At 42.5% G+C, this 24,029-nt stretch overlaps 1 protein-coding gene across 5 annotated transcripts in view; it reads left to right on the top strand.

The window, feature by feature from the left end:
• Positions 1-24,029, top strand: part of ANO1 (anoctamin 1) — a 79,009-nt gene that overhangs the window by 25,539 nt on the left and 29,441 nt on the right. For 3 of the 5 annotated variants that reach the window (XM_027696307.1, XM_027696305.1, XM_027696306.1), the window contains 9 exons: positions 7,611-7,789; positions 10,691-11,017; positions 13,354-13,452; positions 14,941-15,092; positions 16,381-16,435; positions 18,896-18,947; positions 21,533-21,598; positions 22,095-22,150; positions 23,667-23,708. In XM_027696307.1, coding sequence (XP_027552108.1) covers positions 7,611-7,789; positions 10,691-11,017; positions 13,354-13,452; positions 14,941-15,092; positions 16,381-16,435; positions 18,896-18,947; positions 21,533-21,598; positions 22,095-22,150; positions 23,667-23,708 — 1,028 coding nt within the window. Of the gene's footprint in view, positions 1-7,610; positions 7,790-10,690; positions 11,018-13,353; positions 13,453-14,940; positions 15,093-16,380; positions 16,436-18,895; positions 18,948-21,532; positions 21,599-22,094; positions 22,151-23,666; positions 23,709-24,029 lie in introns of those variants that run through there. The other 2 variants (XM_027696309.1, XM_027696308.1) reach the window with 1 other exon arrangement.

The following is a 24,029-nucleotide window of genomic DNA, read 5'->3' as shown; positions in this document are numbered from 1 at the left end:
TGCGTTCCCTTGCCCAGGGAGATTATTTCAATTGCCACTGAGACTTGCCCGTTTATTGCCATAAATCAGTGCTGTTCTGCACCCAAGTTAAAACTGCAGGGGTGTGAAGAAAACTTGAGAGAGCCAAGCTTTTACTCAGGGCAGGATCTGGTTTGATTTCCTCAAAGAGCTCAGAGGTAGAGGCTGCACTGGGACCTTGGCTGAATATCCCACACCATCATCTCACTGGCAGATCAGCACCACCTGCCCTGGCACACCCAAAAAACATATAGAAACAAGGTGGAGCTCTGCCCCACAGAACCCAACCCCGAGCACAGTGACTGCCTCTTTGAGGGCAACCCCAGAAGAGCTGCAGCTCCCGAATGTGGTGACTGCATCCCAAACCTTTATCAGGTTAGCAAAGCCTTCCAAGGCATCCTTGCCTAAGTGTATGTGGTCTGAATGCCCTCGTCACTTTGCGTGGAAATGCAAACACGAGTGCAAATGTTTCAAGATTAGAACTTTAAATGGGAAACCTCTGGGATAAAGAGCAGCTTTGCCAGTCAGTGCATGCTGTGGCCTCAGCCTCAAATTTTAGTCTGTGACTGAGATTTTACAGAAAAACTGGTAATTTTTGGACCCTCATTTTCACATGTTTGGTTTAAAGAACCTTTTGTAATAGCCTGGTAGAGGAAAATATACTCAATATTTTAAGTGTATTTAGACATCTTAAAAAGCTAGTAAGAGTTTAGGTGTGTTGTCCCAAAATGTACCAATTCCCTCCCCATAATCTCTATTTTAGTATTTTTTTCCTTTCATCTTGCTGCTTCCATTGATAAAAGCTCTTCCCTCAGAACATACAGACAAAAATAATGAGCATCATAACCCTTCAAAATGTAACTAACAGGATTCATAGAGCATGGATTCAGTGGCTCTTGCATATCTAGTCCATTCTCATGTTTTCATGATAGACTTGAGCATGGCTTTAGTGCTGGTTTTTGTGGAATAGCAAAAGAAGCAAATCTGAAATATTTTTCTGGTGTCTGGCAGAAGAGGAGTGCTGAATTTAGTTATATTAGAAATATGTCTGAAAGAAGACTTAATAGACCATTAAATAGTTGTTGGTAGTTGGGGTGGAAAAAAGTACAATTTGGTTTGGGATGGGTTGGAGACTTTCTGTGTCTTTATAAAATGTCAGATTTCACAGGCACTAAATAAACAGGCAGTGCTGTTATTGTAGAATTTATATTTTCTAGTCCTTTACATGCTGTTAAAAACGCCATTTGAGTCAAAAATGTTCATTTTACTATCACAGCAGTTTTCAGGTGATTTTTGCTCTTTGTTTTTGTATTTCCCACTTCACAAGGCTCGTGTGAGATCAGATGTGTTCAAGCCTGGGGCTCCAGACCCTGCAAACAGGGTAAATGAATCTTTAAAAACAAAAATAGAAGGGCAGAAATAGAAATTATGTCATAGCTGTGCGCCCTTCTAACCTGCATTTAAGATGTCAATGATAATAATAGATCAATAATTTTAAAGCTGTGAACAGCCTTCCAGGAAAGCTGCAGCCCCACTCTAGAGACCCACCATTCTCAGTACTGAGAAGAAGAGCTAAGCCATTCAAATAATCCTGCCAGGAGCTGAATTTTTTTCCACCCATGTGACAGGCAGCAGTTGGTTTTCAGCCTCCCAAATACTGGACACAAAGTCTCTGTCCCTTCAGTGTGATGCGAAGGGCCCACAAAGTTGTCAGGTCAGGTATATTAAGATTATCCAGCTTTAAAACTATTTCTAGCCTGTAAAGGAAACTGTCCATGGAGTCCAAGTTTTATTTCACTATTTGATCTTTTCCTTTTTTTTTTTTTTTAATGGATTGGGTCATAACATCACGTTTGATTCATTAAGGTAATAACCAGTACAGACCCGGGCTGTGAGTTTTTAAATAAACGGAAAAGAAAAGGAGACGGGAGAGTTCCAAGGTGTCCCTACTTAGCATGGTGTTGGGGAAGATGAAAGGGGCATTTCTGCAGATCCTGAAAGGATGGACAGGAGGTGTCAACATCCCCAAAGGCATTAAACTTGCCCCAGGGTAGGTTGGTTGCTTTTTCCAGCAGCCCTTTGCCTGCCAGGCCAGGCAGAGCTATGAGTGAAACCCACTGCCTCTCCACAAGTAGCACAGCTGGAGGCAACATCTGGCTGTTCACAGCTGGAGAGGTGAGGGAAAACTTAAATCAGCTGGCCCCAGGTGTGGATCTAATCAGGGCTCAACGTCTGGGCTTTGAACAGAACAGAAGTTCAGGACGTGCAGGAGCGCTCCTTGGAGAGCACCGCGGTTCCTGCTGCTGGTCCCGGGCCAGTGCCTCGTAAACAGGTGTCAGCAGCCCAAAAAAGAACTGCCCTCTCTGCCAGCAGTGGGTATCCTCGCTGGCATTCCCGTGGCAGAGATTCCAGGGCCGGCAGGAATGACCCATTGGTCAGGAATGAGACGTGCTGCTGGGGTGGCAGGCTGAGCCTCCCGTGACATTTGCCTCGCCTTGTTTCTCCTGAGGATGAAGGAGGGATTTTGGGCTCCAAACCTGGCAGCCTCTATATATACAGTATATATATATATAGTAGTGTATCAGGAGTGGGCTAAGAAAAGGAGGAAGTGATAGGTGAGTCACTTGTGAGAATTATTTTTTTTTCTTCTTAGCCCAAGGATTAACCTCTGACTTTGAATTTGGAAGATGCAGGAGGGAGGCAAAGAAGTGGGTCAGAATGTGCTGAAGGAGGACTCTGCTGCTAGGGGGCAATATGTAGCAAGCAAAACCACATTAAGGCATTTTATCTCCGTATCTTATCAAAGTTTTTCTTAAAAAAAGGACCCAAATCCAAAAAAATAGCCAACATATTGGTATAAACAAAATGTTCAACCTTTACTTGCAGGTAACGTGTATTTCTTTTAGCATATGTGTGTGTGTGCGGATGACTTCCTTAACATGCACCCTCCCTATCTCAGCAGGGTCATTCTGAGTGACTCCTGAGTTTCATTCTGAATTCTGTCATAATTTATGTAAAGCAAAAAGATAAGAATGTGGACATTTCAAAGTCTTAAATCACGTGGTCTCGTAACTCTCCTGCTTCTTCCTTGTTGAGAACAACTGGGACAGTTAACTCAGGTGTCTTGACTTGATGATGCTCATCTTAGAAAAAGTGCAGGATATTTCTGTAAAACTGCATGGTGTGAATGTAATATTTAAGTTCATTTTAATGCTCAAAATATTTTTTTTGTCTGGGAATACTCAGCAGCTGTGCATGATTATGACTGCAATATCAATCAGCTGCTTGACTGAGCCTGTGGCTAGTCAGGGAGAAAATACACCTGTTTCTAGAGCAGGTTTTTGGTTCTGGTTCACCTGGTGATCAAAGTCCAGTGGAGAAGTCCAACTTTCTAAATGAGGAAAGGCTACAGCATAATGTGCCAAATGTCGGTGGTGGGAAATTTATCGTCACTTGGCGTTAATTTTTGCAAGAAGAGTTTGAGAATTTTCACAGCTGCAACTGAAAACTGAACAAAGGAGCAGGTATTTTCAAGTTTGAGGTTTTTTTTTTCATGGATTCAGACTTGTTTCCTATATTGTTCGGAGTGAGAGACTCATTGGCGATTCAGAGGGAGAAGCAGCTGCTGTGAAGACACCAGCCATGCACAGACCCCGGTTTCTGTCCTCGTGTTCTCATCTCTGGGGTTCATGGAGGTTTGTCTGCTCCAGATGAACGCAGTGCTTGCTTATTTTTGTGCTGGAAATGGCACGGGGCTCATCATTCCTGATGCATCTCACAGGGAAATAATTTCAGAATCTCTCTAACTTTGCTGCAGTTTGCAAGGCTGTTGTAGCATCTCCGTGCTCTGGATTGCAGCTGGTGGCTCAGTGTAATCCACAGCATTCCAAGATCCCTGGGAGAACTTCCACAGAGAGCAGAAAGGTGGTTTAAGAGCTGCTGCAAACATCTGTTTCTATGCCTTCTCTTTCTTGCTCTCCCATGTTACCTTACTCCTTAAAAAAAAAGGAACAGCTTTAAAGGTATTTGTGTGGTTCCATAACCTATGGAGCTGTTCTAAACACAAATGCTGCCTAAAGGTCAGTTCTTTTATTCCAGCAATGAAAAATACAGGCTTATTAACAGCAAATATGGGAATTACCTGGCAGTGCCTGTGCTAAGGAAGGTAGAAGCTCCATAAACATCTGATTTTCACCAAATACCTTCTCAAACCTGATTCATGGATGGGATTTAAATTGATATCAAGTGCTTTTCAGCTTTCCTACACTCTTACAGAATGTGGAAGTTTTGAGTCAGGTGAGGAATGCTTTAAAGTATTCCTTTAAAGTATTTAAAATTCTGTATTGTACGCTTGGCAGGGTGTTTTGTGATTCATAGCAAATATTGGGAAATGACAAAGCAATACATGATAAAGTCTAAAAGAAGCATTGGGTGGGTCTGAGTCTGTGTTCCAGGAATATTAGGGACTTCTGCTGACTGGAAATCCTTGGGTTTTTGAACAGTCACCTGTGGATACAGAGGAGAAAGGGTGGATTGGTTTTATAGCTGTGTTGAAATATATTAAGTGCTTCTTTGAGTCTTTGTTGTAGTGTTTTCTGCTTAGTAAATAGAAGAGAGTGGGTTAGTCAGCATTAGAAGGCAGCAAAGCTAGCAAGTTTTACAATGCTCTCCTCTTTCGGCTCCCAACAAGGAGATTAGGATGTCACTCTACCTGAATTAGGGCATTAATGTGCTTTGCACTCTTCATCTAACACCTACTGTCTTGCCATAAATAGTTCTGAACATGAATTTATTTTGAGATTTGATTATTTTCCTTGTTTAATATAATTAGCACAAAATAGAGATTTGTGGTTTTAAGTCTTCAAAATACTTCATTCCACGTAAAAAGTTCTTTTGTGTTCTGCAACAGAAGGCTTTGACCTCTGCCAAATCAGCACAAGTGAACTGGTTATAATCCCTGTGTGTTTGTGATTACCAAAGTGGTTTGGATGGCTTTACTTGGTATTAAATCCTGACATCACCTTTGAGTACAGAAATCAAACTTGCTGTAATTAAGATTCTATCAAGAAAGCTCTCACAATTCACATCCTTTCCAGTAGTCATAATAAACCAGAATTGTGTGATTCACTGCCTACCTGAAGCATTTGTTCCTTCCGATATTGCCAGACTACTGATGTATGAACAGAAGTGTAAATATTTACCTGTGGATGGGGGATTGTTTGGGCTTGCACAATAGTCCTGAATCATCTGAGCAGGTCTCCTTGCTCTGTGCTGTGGACTTAACAAACACTGCTCAGAAGTGCAGCTCCAGGGAAGGGGGAGGTTGTTTGGACTCAATGAAGCTTGTGATTTTTCTGCTCTAAAGCTATTCCATCCCAGTTGTAATTTCTAAACTAGGACTTTTCAATTCACAGGTCCATTATGAGATGTACTAACTATTCAGATTCATAGTCAGGAGAAGGTGCTTCCCTTCCAATATCCTCTGTAATGTGCTGAAGTAACTTGGTTTTTCTTAGTAGAGGTGTGAAAGGAGGAAAAAGAAGAGTGGACTTTTACAGCACTTAACTTACTGTTTATACAAAGTTGTTTCAGACATCCTTCCAAATAAAAATGCAGGTTGTTATGCTTATGAAGTTCCAAAAGTTGTTGTGTTATTTTATGAATATTTTACAGCCTGAGTACGCAGGGTTCTGCAGCTGATCACACTTGTTTCAGTTCCCATTGTTCAGGGATTCTGCCTGGATGTGCATGTATATGTTGGGAAAAAGAGAATATACATATATAAGGAATTGTTACAAACATGCTAATTGCTCCCATGAGACTGAGGATTTTTTTTTTTGGCTGCATCTCTATATTATTCCAGAAAAAGCTTCTTTAGCTGTTAGAAGTGGCTCAGTGAGTTGGAGGACGCTGCCCCAAGATCACAAGTGTGGCATCTGTTCTGAGGGAGCTATTTGAGACTTTTAAAGAAAGGCCAAGAGCAGCAGCACAGATCTGCAGAGATGTGGGTGTTCCACACTGTGCACACGAATACATGAGGATAATTGATGCCCGGATTTTATGGTGAGGTGGTGATGTTAATGAGCACTGAAGTTCCCAGGAAAGCAGCCTGGAGAGAGCTGTTTGGGGCATGGGATTTCCCAGAACTGAAACGAAGATCCACAAATTCGTGGTGTTTTCAAGTTCCAGACAAGCATAACTGCAGCTGTGACTTCCATAATAATAATGTTTATCTTTCTCTGATAAGCTCAAGAGATGTACCAAGATTCTGGCTGCATCTTCCTCCTCTGCTGCTGCAGGTTGCTGTCCATGTGAGCTCCTGCACGTCAGCAGGTTCTTTCAGTGCCCTCCCAACATTACAGTTGGCTCAGGTTGCTTGGGGCCACGTGTGGTCCAGCTCTGACCATCTCCAGGGATGGATGGAGATTTGTAGCATGTTGTCACCCTTGTTGTTAGAGAATTGAAGGGTTTTTTTTAACGTCTGGTCATAATTTCCTTTGTTGCAACTCGTGTCTGTAGCCACCCATCCCTTTGCACCTGTGGGAAGAATCTGGCACTGCTGTGTCTGTGCCTGCTCAGTTGGCAGTGGAAGGCAAGAATGGGACCCCATCATTTGCCTTTTCTTTGGGCTGCAGAGACAGTGTTGAACCAGTTGCAGCAACCACTGCCTGTTGTAATATAACTGCTGTTATAATGTGCTCCTCTACATGGTTTTGTTGTTTGGGAAAGCTAATTTGGCAGCCCATTAAAGGCTAAATTCTAAAATTCTTGCTTTATCTTCACTCTTTAGACAAGCAAGTCCTGCTCCTGTGTGGTTTAAAAAAAAATAAATAAAAAGATACAGTGCTGCAGTATTTTACTTCAATGTCAAAATGAATAAAATCTAGGAACACTGTGCCTTGTATTGCTTGAATAAGTGCACATATGCAAACACTAGTTTGCATTTTGTCAGTTAGCTGGTTGCTGAGTTTGTAGTGAAATTTTTATATTAGATCCTTTACCCTATCTATATACTTAAGTAGTAAGTGGAAACAGTTTAGATCTGTGGCAGGTTGAGAGGGAGAAAAGCCCAGATTTTCAAGACCACTTAAAGAAGGATGGTTCAGTAAATCTGATGCAGTATACAGGTACTTGAAGGGAAAGTCTCAACTTAGTTTTTCAGCATGAACAAGTGCATGTTGAAGGAGAAAATGCCGACTGAAAAGGGGAGAGCACCGTGCCACCTATCCTCACCAGCTCATTCTCAGGCAGTTTTCCTCTTTTTCCCTCTTTTTTTCCTTCTGTTGCCAAGAAATATAATCATTCTATGAGACCATAAACATATCCTGGGACACCAGTGCAGGAAAAAAAGTTAACTGAGCACTGAGTAAACTGACCACTCTTCCTCTGGACGAGGAGGAGACCCAGGTAGGGCTGAAGAGGGCTGAGGAAAGCTGAGAAGGGAGGCACAGAGAAGGGGTGGGAGCCCTGCCCAAGGGCTCATTGGCAGAAGAAGGCAGGAACAGGATACGTTTCAGCTTTTGGGCGGCTCTGGGAGGAGCAAGGGTTGGGAATTAGAAGTGTCTTGATAAAATTGGTCATTTTCTTTTCAGACGGAGACAGTGAGTTTCATGGGGTGGATTTTCTGCCAGAAGATCTCAGCGAGGTTCCAGAGGAGACAGGAATGAGGATGAACAAGAAATACTCCTGTCTACCTGCTGAGGAGAAGGGGATCCACATCATCAACATCCGAGCTATTGAGGACATCGGATATGACCAGCACGAGAGCACAGTGAGTAAAGGACCTGCCAGATGTCTCGTAACAGGCATCCTGCACTTCACCCCTCAGCTTATTTCTCATTCCTTCCATTCCCAGGATGCTCTGAAATCCTCTCCCTCTGGTTTTCAAAGGTGCTGGGAAGGATTGCCACCAGCCACAGGACAGGGTTTGTTCTTTGATGTGTGAAAAAGGGAAGCCTTGTTTAACATGTAGCCTAAAAAGGGGGTTGGCTCTTCTCAGAGTAAGGAATCTGGCAATAAGGCTGTGGCAACCTCCTTGCCCATATGGAGAAGAGCAGAAAAGAAGGTCTAAAATTTCATGCAAAAGCTGTTGTTATCATAGGTAACATTAAACTAATATTGTGTAGCACACAGTAGAGGTTAGATATCCTGTGTCATTAATTGTGCCTTAGTTAAATTCTGTAACACAGGTTTTAAAGGGAGTTAGTAATATGAATACCCAACATGATTACAAGTTGGTTATGTCATAAACACATAAAAAGAAGTGTATTCAGGTGAAGGAATCAAGGTGGAGTGAACTGTATAACAGATCTTGCTGGGGAAAGAGGTACCAGGAAAATCAAGACGTGTTTTATTGTGCTTGGGCTTAGTTAGGATGGAGGACTAATTTGTCAGAGCGTGAATATCTCTCCTGCTCTGGTAAAACTGAAATGTCTTTCCTCTGTCTCGTTCTCAACTGAAGGGACATGAGCTTTACATGGTCTAAGTCCATGCAAGTCTGTATTTCAGCATAGCAGCCCTGCAGGAAAGCCTGTGGCCCATGAGTCCCTTTCAGCATTAATACCCCACCCTTAAAATAATCTGGCCACTTATTTCTTTGCATCCTGTTTGCAGTGGGACATAGCTATTCTCATATATTAATGAATTTACTGAGCCTTCAGCAGCCACAGTGCAACACCTTCTCCTAAGTTATCAGCTTTCCACATGGTCAACTTTCCAACAGGAAAGTCCAAAGAACTGTGAAGGAGCTCTCATTCTCATCTGGTGGTTCAGCCCAGCTTTTCAGAAACTGCTGTTTAATTAATTAATAAGATCAATGCACAATCCAGTTAGCTACCATTTGTTAGTATTTGGTTCCTGTAGAAATTTGCATCAGTGAGTTGCCTGCCACAAGCTTGCTTTAAAAAAAACCCTCCTGGATTCACAGGTGCATGCCAGGAATCATGAAACAATTAGAAATAACAGCTATTAATGGTCTTTTATATCAAAGTTGTGCTTAAGAACTAAATGGGAATATCTAGGTAGGGCACAAATATGAACAGCCTGTCCCCCGAAGAGTTTGTCATGGCTAAATAACCCTCTATGGAACAGGGAAAAGAGGGAAGAGGACAAAGAGTGAACTCCACGGTGGCACCAAATATTATATTGTTTTATTATATATTTATTTATTTGGTGTAAAATGTTTAGGTTAATGGAAAAGAGAGATGCAATATATCTGATTACACTTTTCTGATGACTTCTTCAGTGTGATTTGTCCTCCCTCCAAACCCACAGAAATGGACTTTGCTGCTTGAATTTGTTGCCTGGGTAAACATCTCTCCCCAAGATAAAAAGGGGGGGACAGACTGTCCCTTAAAACCACTGATTTGTACTTGTGGTAGCTGGGACCTGCCCTCCCCAAAGTGAGGTTCAGAGAAGTGGCCAAATTTGTGTCACACTGAGTGGGTTTTGATGAAGTTTGGGCTGTACTGGCAGTGATAGGATGTACAGTAAGCTCAGAGGCTCCTCTTTTCAACTGGCATTTAAAGATTGGACTGTCTTAGAGTCTACTCCTTCTCAATAACTTACATTCGTGGTTTTATGTACAAAACAAGCAGGTTTACACATCCCAAGTGGATTTTAACCGATATGATTTGCAACTGATGGCCAGTTGCTTTCTTTTGTAGCAGAAATCCTTTTCCCTACGCGGAGGATTAACATTCTTTTGTAAAATTAAAAGCCAGAAAATGTCCCTGAAAAGCTACTCCCATGATGAGTATTTTTTGTAAAAACAAATGCAAGTTACTGGTGAATTCTGTTGGTTTTTTTTAATTATTTTATTTTTTTTTTGTCTGTGCATCTCCAAAAGTAGAATTGTGAATTATGCACGAGAAATGCTACGAAAGCAGAAATGAATAATTGTTAGGACTTTTTTTATGTTTCTGCGGTTGTGCAGTTTTCAGAGAAAGGCTTGAAAATGGAATCGCCTTGAAAGTCTCACCTTCCTTGCATCTTGCAAGGCTTACACAGCGTTAATTCGGGTTGGGAATAAAGCCTTTGCCACCACCAGATTGCATAGTGACATAGGTTTTATAAGTGGGGGAGAAAAAGTGATGAAACTCAATAAGCAGCGAACCCACTTCCCTGGCCACGGTCCATCCGCGTTTTTGGCCGCGCTGCAGGACCAGCTGGCTCCCTTCAGTCTCTATCTAAGATGATCTCTTTCTCAGATGATATGAACTTGCAATGGTAGATAAGAGAAGTGAGAAATGTTTCCACATGATATTAATCTATTTGTCAGAATTGCAACATTGCAGATGTCACGGGTGGAAAAGGACAGATGATCTTAGTGGCGATTAACCCCCAAAGGAGAAAACCAAACCAGGCGAGTAGCTGACTTATGAACTAGTGTGCTGGTGATTAGACTAAATCCCAGCCATCTAATCTATTTATTTCTGGCCAATAAAATCCCAGCTGGCTATCAGTAAAATTGAAGGTGTTAACTTGCAAAAATTTTGTGAGTAGCACAGGGGGGACTCCTCCCATCTGCTGGCCCTTTGAACGCAGGTCATCGTGTGCTCCAGGCAAGAAGGAGGCCTTGATATGAGGGATGGTCTGTCTGGTGTCTGTGTTGGCCTGTGCATTCACTGTTCTTCTCTCTCCTTCTCTCCACACCCCCGTTCCCTGCTTCCAGCTATTAAATTCCCTGTCCAAAAATCCAGATGCTGACTGCAAATACGGACTCTACTTCAGAGATGGCAAGAGGAAAGTAGACTACATCCTTGTTTATCACTACAAGAAGTCCTCAGCAGGGAAGACACTCGCCAGGAGAGCTCAGCAGAATGACTCGAGTGTCCGAAGCACCAAGCAGGACCAGCCGCTTCCCGGGAAGGGAGTGCAGCTGGAAATGGGAGAAAGTGAACCTCACATGGATTACCATGAGGACGACAAGAGGTTTCGCAGGGAGGAGTATGAAGGGAACCTCGTGGAGGCTGGTCTGGAACTGGAACGTGATGAGGATGTAAGGATCCATTCCAAACAGTTAGAGAGGATAAGTGGTGGTCAAATCCTGGGAGATGCTGAGCCCCTCCTGTGAACCTGACTCTGATCAAGGTTACACAAGCCCAGCTCTTGCAGAATTTGATGTCAGTTCTGGCAGCGCCGTCCTCACCCACGGATTTAATCCGCATCACAGGAGTGTGCCAAGGTGTCATTGATGCCCCAGTGAGGTGAAGTCCCTGACTTTTCCTGGCCAGGACTCGTGGCACATCCACTATTGCAACACAGCTCGTTGGTGTGTTGTCATATCTCTTAGGGAAGCTTAAATTGCTCTGAAGGCTAAGCCCAGTTTGGTGGGTTTACAAAATGCAGCGCTTTGGGTCCACTGGTAATTCCAGTTCTGAGGAAAAAAATACCTGATACAGGGACATTTTTATCCCTCTATAGAGACCAGAAGGGAATTAAATTTGCCCGGGAGGTTTCTGGTGCACGCTCGGGCGCGTGGGTCCGTGCTGCAGTTTGCTCTTTCCATTCTTAGACATGAACAGTACAGCTTGTAACTCCTTTCACCTGTACCCTGAAACCACTACATTCTATTAAAAGACCATTAGCCTGTGTAAAAAAATGATGTGTGTGAAGTGCTGCCAGCGTGTGATTAGTAGGAATAGACACAGCCATATTCATTTCAAAGAAAGCTATTACAATTAACTGATCCGACCAATATGCCAGAAACTCCTGAGGGAGAGGGTAAACATTTATGCTGGTTTTATTTACAGGATCTAAAAGCTGAGATAAACATTTAGACCCCCTGAAAAGAGTGTTAGGAAAATAAATCCGCCACCTACTACTCACGAATTTGACATTTACATATTTTATATATTATATATATAATATATATACGTATGTAATATATATTTTTTTACATGGTCTAGTGCAAAAAAACCTCAACAAACCTTTCCCTTCTCTGTCTTCCAGTGAAAATAAGACTTGCTTTCTGTCCAACTTGCAGGTTGTTGTAGTGGACTGAAAGCTTGGCTGTGCCAAGTCATAGATATTTAAATCCTTTGCAGGATGGGAGGTCCCACCTGTAATATGATTTCAAATTATGCAGAAGGGCTCAGGGTTCAAGCCAGGACACTGTAAAAGAGAGAGAGCTCTGTCCTTTCAGTGCAAGATACCAAAGCAGATAAGGAAAATATAGAGAAGACTCAGGGATTTACACAGTGTAGGGGGGAAAAAACCTGCAATCACTGGGGCTTGAAAAGCCACAAAGTTGCATGGGAGACCTTGCTGATTCCAAAAGAGCAAAAGTTTCTTAAACAGATGATGTTTAATAAGTCACTTTAACTGTCTTCAATGGAGTGGCTGGATGGGCACACACAGAGTTGTGGTCAATGGCTCAATGTCCAAAAATAGTTGATTAAAACAAGACAGTCTGGACAGGGCTTGGAGCAACCTGGTCTTTCCATGGCAGGAGTGTTGGAACTGGGTGATCTTTAAGGTCCCTTCCAACCCAAACCATTCTCTGGTCCTCTGATTAACCAATTTCTGGAAAGCCAGTGAGGAGTAAAGCTGTGTGAGAGCTGGTTATTGCACTGCCTGAGTTGGTACAGCAACAAGGTTAGAAAGATGCATTAAAGGTCATTTTTCTTCTGTTTGCTGGACACCTCCTGGTTTGATATCATTTGTCCAGTGCCTTTGAAATAATTGCTGCAGTGGGAGTAAACATGGGTGTATGTGGGAGTGCCAGGAGCAAACATCCATGTCCGGAGCTCAGAGAATTAGTGGGCTGCGAGAACACCACTAATACTCTCATTAACTTTTACCCTTCTTTCCTTTTGTTCTGTTGAGTTCTTCCTACCGGTTTTCCTGATCATAATGTGTAGTGTTTTAATGTAAATACTCACATTTGGTTCTGAGGCTGCTCCTTTGAGACACTGGGCAGCTCTCAGGAGGCTCTCTCAGGCCCAGTAATTACAACTCACAAAATCATGCCATTTGGCTGCATGCCTGTGCTTCACATTTAACTGGCTTTGCCTGTATTCGTGTCCATAGGCATTAGCTTTTATTTCCCAAACAGTTTTTAATCTGTTTAACCTTGTGGTAATTGTTCTGGAAGACAATGGTATTTTTGAGTCACATTTTATGGCAGCTCAGCACAGTGAGGTGTTCAGTGATTGTCCTGTTGTTAGAAACCAGCTATCTCAAACAAATGAGGTTTATCACGTTGGCCGTAATGGACTGATTGTTCCTTAAATACGTATCAATCACAAGGGGAAAAATATTTAATTTTCTCTCATCAGTAACCTTTTCTCCTGTTTTTTTGTGTTTGTTTGTTTTTTGGGTTTTTTTTTAAAGACTAAAATCCATGGGATTGGATTTGTAAAAATACATGCACCGTGGAATGTATTGTGTCGGGAGGCAGAATTTCTTAAGCTCAAGATGCCCACAAAGAAGGTGAGTCATGATTTTCCTTTTTCCTCCTGAAGGCTTAGTTTAAATATATGCTCACCTCAGAGCACCTTAATGATGTTGATTTTTTTTTTCTTCCCACAAGCATTTTAAAAATAATTCACTAATCTGCACCAAAAATGAGAGTCACAAACTTGCCTGGGGTAGCAGGAAGAATAAGGGGAAGGAGGAATGGAAATCAAGAATTTCTGGCCACTACCACTATCTGTACATGATGAGAATGATTTCATCCTCAGTGTGTTTTAAAAGAAGAGGTTGCAGTTGATGATGAAATTTCTGTGTGCGTTTTGGACATTTTTTCTCACTTGAAGCACCAGACTTCTGAAAATGAACATAAAAATAAGGAATTGTCTTGCTGGGTTTGGTGACTATTCATGTACATCGTGAGTCACACTTGCAGGAGCTGGGGGCCACTCTCCCACAAAATAAATTGCCTTTCAGAATATTTGAAATACCATTAAAGAGATGACAGTATATTTTCATCAATTCTAAATCACCCACGATAGATAGCTACCTGTTCAGTGAGCACAGCTTAGAGATGGATTAATATTTAAACACAGGCTAAGTGCGTGTCCCAGACTGCAGAGGGAAGTCTATAATGGAGCAAGAGACAGTCTCAAAGCCCAGCATCATTTATGACAACAGTAAAACTGCACTTCTGGTTTGGATTTCATATTAATCCCCATTATTGCCTCGCTCGCCACCGATTTTAGTCAGAAGCACAATCAGGTAAAAAAATCTGTTGCCATCCTGTGGTTAAAGCTGCTTTGCCACAAAAGTAAAGTTCAGGTGGATATTTTGTGGGGAGTCTTTTGTGTGTAGAAGAGGCCACCTAACCCTGCAGACATTGCCCGGGAGAAGCCATGTGCCTGGCAGCACCCTCAGATCCCAAACCCCTTATTTCCAGCTGATCTTCCTGTGGTGGGAGCCCTGGCATGGATCTGCATGTAGTTTCTGTGGCTTGGACAGGGAAGCCTATAATCCTCTTTTTTGACCTGCTAACACCACTCCTGCATTTAGTGCTACAGAACTGCAATTGGCAGTACAAGATTTTTTGGTTCATTTATATGGAAGAGGTGAGACTCCTGAAATACAGCCAATATTCCCAGGAAAGCCCCCTGGGAGAGTTGTTTTGCAGAGAGGCCCTGTAGCTCCTTTATTTCTTTGTTCCACTGCACACAAAAAATTGTAAAAGCCAGAGGAACCAGTGTCTCAGGAGCCAAATGCTGATTATTTGGAATCAATCATTGGCCAGGTTTTGTCTCAGAGGAAAAGCAATAGGTTTCCTCTGCTTGCCTTGGTTTTTTGACTTTCCCATCCATCTCTGTCATCCTGAATGATTTCAAGAAGGTAAACCGTGCTCCTTGATTGTTTGTTGGGATGTACTTATTTAATCGCTGTTTTATTCCTTACAGTTCACTCTGACTCATGGAAAACCAAAAAACTAATAGAGTTGTACTGTTTTTCCCTCAGATGTATCAGATCAACCAGACCCACGGTCTTTTGAAAAAGATTAATTCCGTCATTCAAAAAATAACAGAGCCCATCCAGCCCAAAGTGGCAGAACACAAACCTCAGACGGTGAAGCGCCTCTCCTACCCCTTCTCCAGAGAGAAGCAGCACTTGTAAGTGAAAGCTTTCCCTAAATTTCCACATCAGCAGGTTCCAGCCTCCCTGGTGGCAGCTGAGGCACCAAGAGGTGAATGGGGAAACGAACACCAACACTCTGATAGGGATTACTGCTCCATTTTGCAGCAAATTTACTTTTTTGGGGATTTTTTTTTTTGCTCACTGTTGAGGACTGAGTCTTTGTAGAGCCACTCTGTGAAACCTCTGTGTGTTTTAGCTGCTCTTGTGGCACTATATAACCATACACTTCAACTGTTAGGCTGCCAAACACGATTTACAATGTGGTTTACAATGGTCTCTTTTCCACATAAAATAAAACGCTCAGTAAAATTTGTAGCCAGAGATGTGGGCTGATAAGTTTTAGAGTAATTTCATTTATCTGGTGTGGGCAGCTGACACGGGTTCTGCCAGCCAGGCCTCGCCTTTGAAGCTTTTTGAAGTCACTGGTGGCTTTGCCATCGATCTCAGATCAGTAAGAACAGCTGTAAATGTGGGTGTAGGAAAAAATCACAAGGTGGGGTCCAGCCAAAGTTTCTGCTGCCCTGGATTGCTTTGCTTTGCTGCTCTTCCTTGGCCAGAGTCCCAGCAGAGTCACTTTGAAGGCTGTGTTTAGGGATGTGCCAGCTGGAACAAATAACAAGTCCCAGGGCAGGATTTCTTCACTGCACCTACAGCATTTTTAGTTTTTCATCAAGGGGTGAAGAACACTGATGGAGTTGTGTGTGTGAGTTGGGCCAGTCAGTGTATGTGACACCTGACACGGTGTTGGACTTGCAGGAAATGTGTTTATTGAGTGTAGGATGTTCCTGCAGTGAAGGAGCCTGGTGGCTCAGAGAAGGTCCAAAAGATGCTCCTGAGCTTAGATGTGGATGTGCCTTTTGCTGTTTGCAGGGGTGGCTTTTTCAGGGAGACCAACTGTGTCTTTACTGAATAAGGGAGGCAAGGGTGGCCTCACGGGATTTCAGGCACAGAAGAAAATATGAAGATGATTATGGGAAATTCAAGACCAGCAGTGGTCAGGAATTCAACTTCAATGAGCATCAACAGTCTCTTTTGTGCAGAAAATCCCCTAAACATACAAACCCAGTAAAATGTATAAGCAGCCTCTTTAAATTATGGAAGTTGGGCTGGGTTTTCTTTTCAACAGTGTTTCTACAAGCTGCTCTTTAGTGGTAGCTTTGAGAAACCCCCTGGAGAAATGAAAATATTGAAGGGGTCAAAAAGAGCAGGAAATTACTGACTCTTTTTTTTAACCTAATGGGCTTCCTTCTAATCTTTTAACAGATTTGATTTGTCTGACAAGGATTCCTTCTTTGACAGCAAAACAAGAAGCACTATAGTAAGTACTGAATATAAATAATTTATGGTGGATAGTGCCTTAATTGTTTGTTGTGTTAGCAGCCCCTTTGCCAGCTTTAATACAATGCTTGTTCAAGTTTGCTTTTCTTAACCAAATGCCAGGGTTCTCCTGTGCCATCAGTTATTAAAATTATAAATAAAGCATTTCCACATTTAGCTTATGTGCTGAATGCTGCTTGATGCTAACAGGCTGCTGCCTTTTGGAAAATCATTTGGATCTCCTTTCTAGTTCACATTTAATCTGGGACACAGTTTCTTAGTAGAGATATCACCAGAAAGGGATATTTAGATTCTGCCACCAGCTGCCTGTACCCCTATTGACTCGTTTACCTTTTTGTAACTATGATGTTGCTCTTTTTGCAAAATACTGGGAAATACCCCAAGAGAAATTCCAGTGGAACAGCCAGGTATTTACAGGGAATATTAGTTACAGTTTGGGAGGAGGGGGGAGTTCTCTAGGATGGTATTAAAAGTGTTGAGGTACATGATTTTTATCTGACTTACAGAGAGTGGGGAAGAAGCCACTGAGGGGGGAATTGAATGGACATCCAGGGCAGCTGGAAGGGACTGTGCCAAGCAGCACTTGCTGCAACACTTTTCAAAGTATAACATGGACTCTTTGCCCCATTCCACTGCCCCTAACTGGTGTGTTGGAATGTGACTGCAGTCCTGCTTTTATCTTGTATTTAACATTAGCCTTGTGGGATGCTGAGTGGTTTCAAAAAGAGCTTATATCACAATTTAGAGCTGCCTTTTATTGCTGAGGTGATAAGGGGTGTGAGATATCTAACTTTGCTTTCCTACTTTGAAATTCCAGTGTATTCCATAACGTAGTTCCCCTCTGGCTTGAAGTGCAGTGGTTGGATGGGAGTGCAGGTTATCAGGACAAAGAGAGCTTGGCCAGGGAAGGCAGATGCAGCAGCACAGAAATGGGAAAGAAAAGGACAAACATTGATTTGGTTTGTTTGAGATAAAAACATTTAACTCGAGATTGAAAAAATAAATACCAAAAAAAGAATAGATTGTAGGCTTTCTTTTATAAATGTCTAGATCTATAGGAAAACCAGCTTGTAAGTAGAAGGAACTTAAGGGAGCAAGTGAAGAGTTAAAATTTGTGACAGCAGGCTGAGCAAGACAGAAAGACAAAATGGCACTGTATGACAAGAGGGTGAGCAAGACTAACTAAAAGATGGACTGGAACAGTCCTCTGCTACAGTAGCTTGTAGCAGAGGCTGAGAGGAAGAGGAGGGATAGGGTTTTTTTAAACCACTCAAGGAACACTGGACATATAACAATAATGCTGCTAGTGTGCTGCTTTGTTTTAAATCCCTGTAAAAATCACCCAGCAATGAAGGGCATATTGAATGCTTCCCAACACCATTTTATCCTGTGTTCCTTTCTATTTGTATTCTTCTTTCTTAAAAGTTCTCTCCTGCCTCTCTCATACGTATTTTTGAAGCACAGTGCAAATATTGACCCTTCCACCTACTGCAGAGTGAACAGGAATCTAGTCACTACCCGTGAGTCTTTGCTGGGTAGAAACTAAGCCCAAGACCTTTTAGTTATTAAAAAAGAAAATAAGAAGAACTTCTAAGTGGAAATCTCTCTGTGACAGCCCTTTAACTCACTGGGGTTACAAGACAACAGGCAGATGAGCTGTGGGGCTTGCCCCGGGTGCCCTCACTTGCTTCCTCACGTGAATTGGGCAGCAGCCGAGTTAGCACGTGGATTAGGGAGCCAGGAAACCAATCCCTGACTCCTTGAACAGGCCAGGCAGTGGGCAGCAGATGCTTTTGCTCCCAGTTTTCCTGTGCTGCCTGCTCTCCTGCCAGCCTCGTGCCGGCCGGGTGCCTGCCTTGCCCGGGAGCGGCCGAGAGCTCGACCTCTGGGGCAGCCTGCTGAGCTGTGCAAAGGTTATTTGACAATAAATGCAATAAATCCCAAAATAAATACATCTGTTTTGCCACTGAGGTCAGGCAGGCTCAGAAATGTTAAGGTCAGCCCGTGTTAGTCCCGTTTGATAAACGGCTGCGTGCTGTGTACACGTCGTGAGACCGAAGCTCTGCCGGAGCCCTTGGACTGGGGCCAACCTGTGCCACTGGAGGCGAAGGAAGAGCTGGTCTGGGTAGAAGAGGGCTCCTGATCTTCAGTCAATGCCTAACACGAGCAAAAATAGCATTTTTGGGTAGATGCAGCCCCGTTTCCCCCGATCAATTCTCTTGGTAGCTGGCTATTTAGTTAAGCATTTCTCCCTTGCACGGATAACTCGGCGTGGAAAGCTCCAAGCCCTGCTCTCCTGAATGCCATGACTTTTAGTAAAGAATGATGACTTCATTGACGTCTTGGTTTTGCCAATATTGGAGCTGTACACAGAAAGATTGTGCTTCTCACTGGCAGTGTCTGGAGTAACCCTTTCCTTTCTTTTATTTTGCTCCTGCAGGTCTATGAAATATTGAAAAGGACAACGTGTACCAAAGCAAAATATAGCATGGGTAAGGAACTTTATTTAGCTTTAAGATCAATATCATTTTCAGGTATTGAAAACAATTGCACATTGTAAATGGCTGTGGAGTTTAGATTCTTCCCCTGCTCTCTAATTTGATGTACGTGGACGTAATTGTTTTATTTGGAAATTTAATTTAATCAGTGTAGCTGTTTGACATTTTTTCAAATGTGACTTTGGAGATTCAACTCTAAATTAAATGGTAAGTGAGCATTCAGCCCCTGCAGATGTTACTGAGGTCTTTTGCAGCAGGGCTGGCTGCTGATGCAAAGCAGTGGATAAGCTCTGCTCTGCCCTGGCTCAGTTTCACCCTCACTGAACTGGGTGAGGGTTATCACCACAAATTTCAATAACTGCAGTGAAAGTCTGTGGCTTGGCCCATTCCTTTTAAGCAGGAACCTCACATTTTATAGGGGGGTGTCTTTTCAGTGCCTTCAGTGAAATGGTCTTAACTGATGACTGCCCGAAATGCTGTCCTAGGTAGAACTGGGATTAATCCAGTGGAACAGCCAAGGCTTGCCCTGGAGCTGGCCCTCAAAACAGTTGTTGCAAGTCAGGGGTGTGGAGTTTCTACTGCCATGACCAATAGTTTTAGGATTTCAGCCTTAGGGTTTGTGCTGTAGGAATGAAATTCATAATGCAGGTAAACATGAATTGCAAATCAGGTCGCCTTAAAGATTTGTTGGCAGCTTATCCTGTTCAGCTGTTATAAACTTTATTTTATACATATTTAGGCACGTACTTGACCATGGGACCAAAGTTAACAAATAGTTAACGGTAAATCAAAATAAATAAGGCAGAAGGGTGAATTCCCAAACAAATGTCTATGAGCAAAGTGCATGAACATGGGAGAAAATGTTTGATAACTGTTGAAATCTGTTATAGCATTTATTTGCTTACAAGCAGTTAAATAAAACAATGAGAACTTGAATTACAGGTAGTTCTGTTCAATATTGACCCATCAGCTGCTTAGAAAGACATCAAATAATAGAAGAATAACCATGCCAGAAATCATTTCCATGCTTTGGCTTTTGTGTTGAAGTAACAACATACAATGTACGATTGTTGACTCCTTATATACACTAAATTTTGGTGTTCAGCCAGTATTAACAGAAGTGCTGTTCTCTGTAGCCTGGGAAATCCAAATTAATCTGTGACTTTCAGGACCCTTTTCAAGTCTGGTGCTGGATCATTTTCGCTGGAAATTACGTCGTTGCACTCTTGAAAGGGGAAGGTCACACAGCTCAGTTTGAATTCTTGCCTTGGAGTTGGCTTCTCACTTGATTTTTTTTTTCTTTCTTTCCTTTTTTTTTTTTTTTTTGGTCCAGAAATGGGAAACATGTTAAAAGATTAGTTGAATAAGGCAGAGGCTAAAGGATGGTGGAGTGTTATGATTCCTGGATCATTCTTCTGCCTAGGACTGGCAAGGCCACACAATATACCTAATAAAAACATCATTAGGCCAGACCAGCCCAGCCGTGGGCACTCGGCATAACTCAGCCACATCCTTTGTGTTCCAGTGCTGGAATGCTGGGTTACAACCCAGCAAACAGATTTGAGCAAACACAGATAATGCTGCAACATTGCTGCCCAGCAGGAAAAAGGCAGCTGCCCAGGGAACACTGCAGTCTTTGTTATTTGTTTTGAAAATTTGTGAAAATGTGAATCTGTCTTCGTTGTTCAATGTAGAGGGGGGATTATGTAGCTCCTTTTTCAGTCACACGGCCCTAGAAAAATAATTTATCTGCTCACCAGTTGTTTCTGCCAGAACATTTGCAGACAATTCATAGACCTGTATAATCTTAAATAGGGCTTTGAAAATTAATGATACTGCAAGATACTGAGCACTCCTGGAGCTGTTCCTCCAGCAGGTGATTAGTATCTCGAAAACGTTAATGAACTTGAAAAATTCGCCTTTCAAGAGCAATCAAAAATGACTCTGTGAACCTACAGTGGTTCATAGTTCATAGTGGCTCATAGTGGTTCCTGGTTCATAGTTGCTGTTCCTTCATATCCAGTCCCACACTCTTTTCTTAGCAATGAACTGATGGGTGACACGGAGCACACTGTAGCACATCATTTTTCTTTTCTTTTTTTTTAAATCCTTTTGAATTCTCCCCAGTGCCAGTGGCCAGATATTTTTTTTTCCCCAGTTGGCATTAATCACCCTTGCCTTGCACAAAGGCAAGTCCTTGACTTAGCCCTGATTCAGCACCCAGAACTGGTTCCTTGACTCCCCAAACGGATGACACGACACCTCCAGACGTGGTTAATGCACCATGATTGGAAGTTCCTGTATTAATGTCAGCAGAGATTTAGAGAAGTAATGAGCTTCAACCCTTCAAAGTCCAGGTTCCCAACCTTTGGGAATGGTGCAGGGAGCTGCAGTGTTGTGCTCCTCCAGACTTACACATTTAATTCCTCCTGCCCCACCCACACTCTTATGGATGAGGGGGATACCAGCCCTGGGAAGGCAGGATGCCTCACAGCCCCTTGTGCCACGTGAATTTATAGATGAAGCATTAATTGCTTTCAGCCTCATGCATGTTCACTAATAAACGGATGTGTAAACAGGGAAAGGAGAGGGAAGAAAGAAGGAAACTACCCTTTTAAATAAAAGACGAAAATGTGGTAAATATGGTAAGTATTACGCCAAGGTCTTCGCAAAGGCTTTCCCTACAATTTCTCTGATCAATCTGAAATCTCAATTCAAAACTCTGTGTGGGTGATGTGTGTGGATGTGTGTTTCCATGTGCCATCAATTCCAGCCATATTCTCCTTGTGATCCAGCCTTCTGCTACACTTTCAAATCTTCAGGCTTGCCCTTAAATCAAACTGACTTTTCAGAAAATGTAATTTATTTTAATGACTAATTTCAAGTCATTGGCTTCTACTTCTTGATTCTCAAATATATATGACTTCCTCTTGCTCTCTGCAGTTTTCCATTTCATAAAATGAGTCGTGTATAATAACCTATATGATTAAAAATGAAACTACATGGGAAGGAATGAGATGGCAGAAAAATCATTATCTGATCAAATGACTGTTATTTTGAGGGAAATCTCCAGGAAAGATGATAAAGTGAGTCTGTCTACCCTTGAAATTATAAATAACTATTATGTCTTTATTTTTCAAGGGATCACCAGCCTGCTTGCCAATGGAGTTTACAGTGCTGCATATCCTCTGCATGATGTAAGTGATCTTGTAATATATTTTACGTGTCTGCTGTCTGTCACCAAAAAACCCTTCGTGTGTTATGTGTTAATGGCACCATCCCAGACACAAGTGTTTTGGTTCCTGACTTTCTGCTCACTTGTACCACGACTGCAGGAATTCCTGCAGGTTATTTCCATCACTCTGTTCAGTTTTCATGGATTCCCCACCTCTGTCCTACATTTGGTGATCATAAGTGACACTGGAACGTAACGTTAGAAGAGTTGTTTCGGGGGGGTTTAGCAAATTAAATGCTTCTGTTATTTTCTGACCTTCTGCTCAGGAGATCCCTGGCATCAGTGCTGGGAAACATTTATTCCTGGGGCACCAAGGGCTGGTTCCCTCGCTGCCTCCCTGAATCCCCCCTGGCTGTGTGGAGGTGTCAGTAGCTGTGTGTCTGTGCCGTCGGTTGCCACTGGAGCAAAAACCATAAGCATCTTCTGAAGTAACATATTTCCTGGGACTGGGTGTGACTACAGACCTTCTAACTCATGAAACCTGCTTTTGGGCAGTTCACTAAGATGTCAAGAGTGTGTTCAGCTGTGGTGCTCGTGAAGAGGGTTATTGAGGGCTGAGGAATTTTGGTGACACTCATACCCGGGCTGCGGATCCCTGTCCTGCCAGAGGGGCACACAGCTGGATGCTGATGGCATTTTTACTTAGAGGTTCGAGGTGCAGCTGTAACTGACAAACACACACTCTTAACCCTACAGAAAAGCTCAACAGATGTCAAGGGGACGTGGCAGTTGCTCCCTGTGTGAGCATCCAAGGGCTGTCGAGCCTGGTGCCGGTTTTCCGGCCTGGGATGTGAGGATGAAATGTGTCTCCCTAGTTTTCTGCTCCCCACACTCACACTGGTTTCACATGGGACTGGGAGAGTCTTATCTTGGAGTAACCAAGACCAGAACAGCCTCTTTATCTGCCTGATGTTTATCATGAATGTCAGGACTCTCAAACTGCAGCAGTATCGTGTAGAAATCGAGAAAGGCTGAATAAACTTCTCTGCATGTTCTTGCCTCACGTCTTTAGACAGCTACCGATAGTCTTGTATATAGGTTATTTATTGACTTAGTTTACTCCTTCATCTTATTTAAAAATAGTTCCAAATTAAAACCTCAAATCTAATCAGCCCTAAGTGTTTGGAGTCTGGATAGGGATCAGCTCTCTCAGCTGGTTTCTTCTTTTTTCAAGTGGACTGAGCTGAACCCCAAATACCATGGCAATACCACATCCTTTCCCCTGACATTTTTAGGCCACCTTTATCACTTATTCATTCCTTTTCCCCCAGTGACAGACACTATTACTCTTTCTTAATGTGCCTGATGACAGAGGACGAAGTGTGCCATGACAAATGGACTCCTAAAATACAGCATTATTTTACAGCTTGCTTTTTCTGGTTTTGATGCATTAAGTGAGTGGGATACAGGGGAATGCAAATACAGAGCAGTTCTGGGCACAACTCTCTGAATGATGCAGATTTTCTCTTTTTTTAAAGGGTGACTATGAAGGTGAAAATGTGGAACCCAATGACAGAAAAGTAAGTTGATACAGAGGGGGTTTAACATATTCACGAGAGTCCCAGCCTGAAGAGTCACCTGTTGCAATCTGGATGTTTGCCAAGATTCCACAGAAAATGCTGCAAAAAGGCGCTAAATGCCAAGCACTAGAAGTACAGATGTACTTCCCAGCTTTTAAATTTGCCCAAATGTGGAATGCAGTACAATATGTATAAATAAGCAGTATATATCGTATGTCTAAATAAGGAATATGTATAAAATACCCATCTCCGTAATGATACGTTCTGTGCCACGTTGGTAAGAATATTGACAGCGTTTCTGTGTAACTCCTCCTAAAGTTC

The sequence above is a fragment of the Neopelma chrysocephalum genome, unplaced genomic scaffold (assembly GCF_003984885.1).
Source record: "Neopelma chrysocephalum unplaced genomic scaffold, ASM398488v2 Primary Assembly neopelma1_106b, whole genome shotgun sequence".
In the NCBI taxonomy this organism is placed as follows: Eukaryota; Metazoa; Chordata; class Aves; order Passeriformes; family Pipridae; genus Neopelma; species Neopelma chrysocephalum.
The sequence above is the reverse complement of the archived record's forward strand: the minus strand, read 5'-3'. Positions and strand labels throughout refer to the sequence as shown.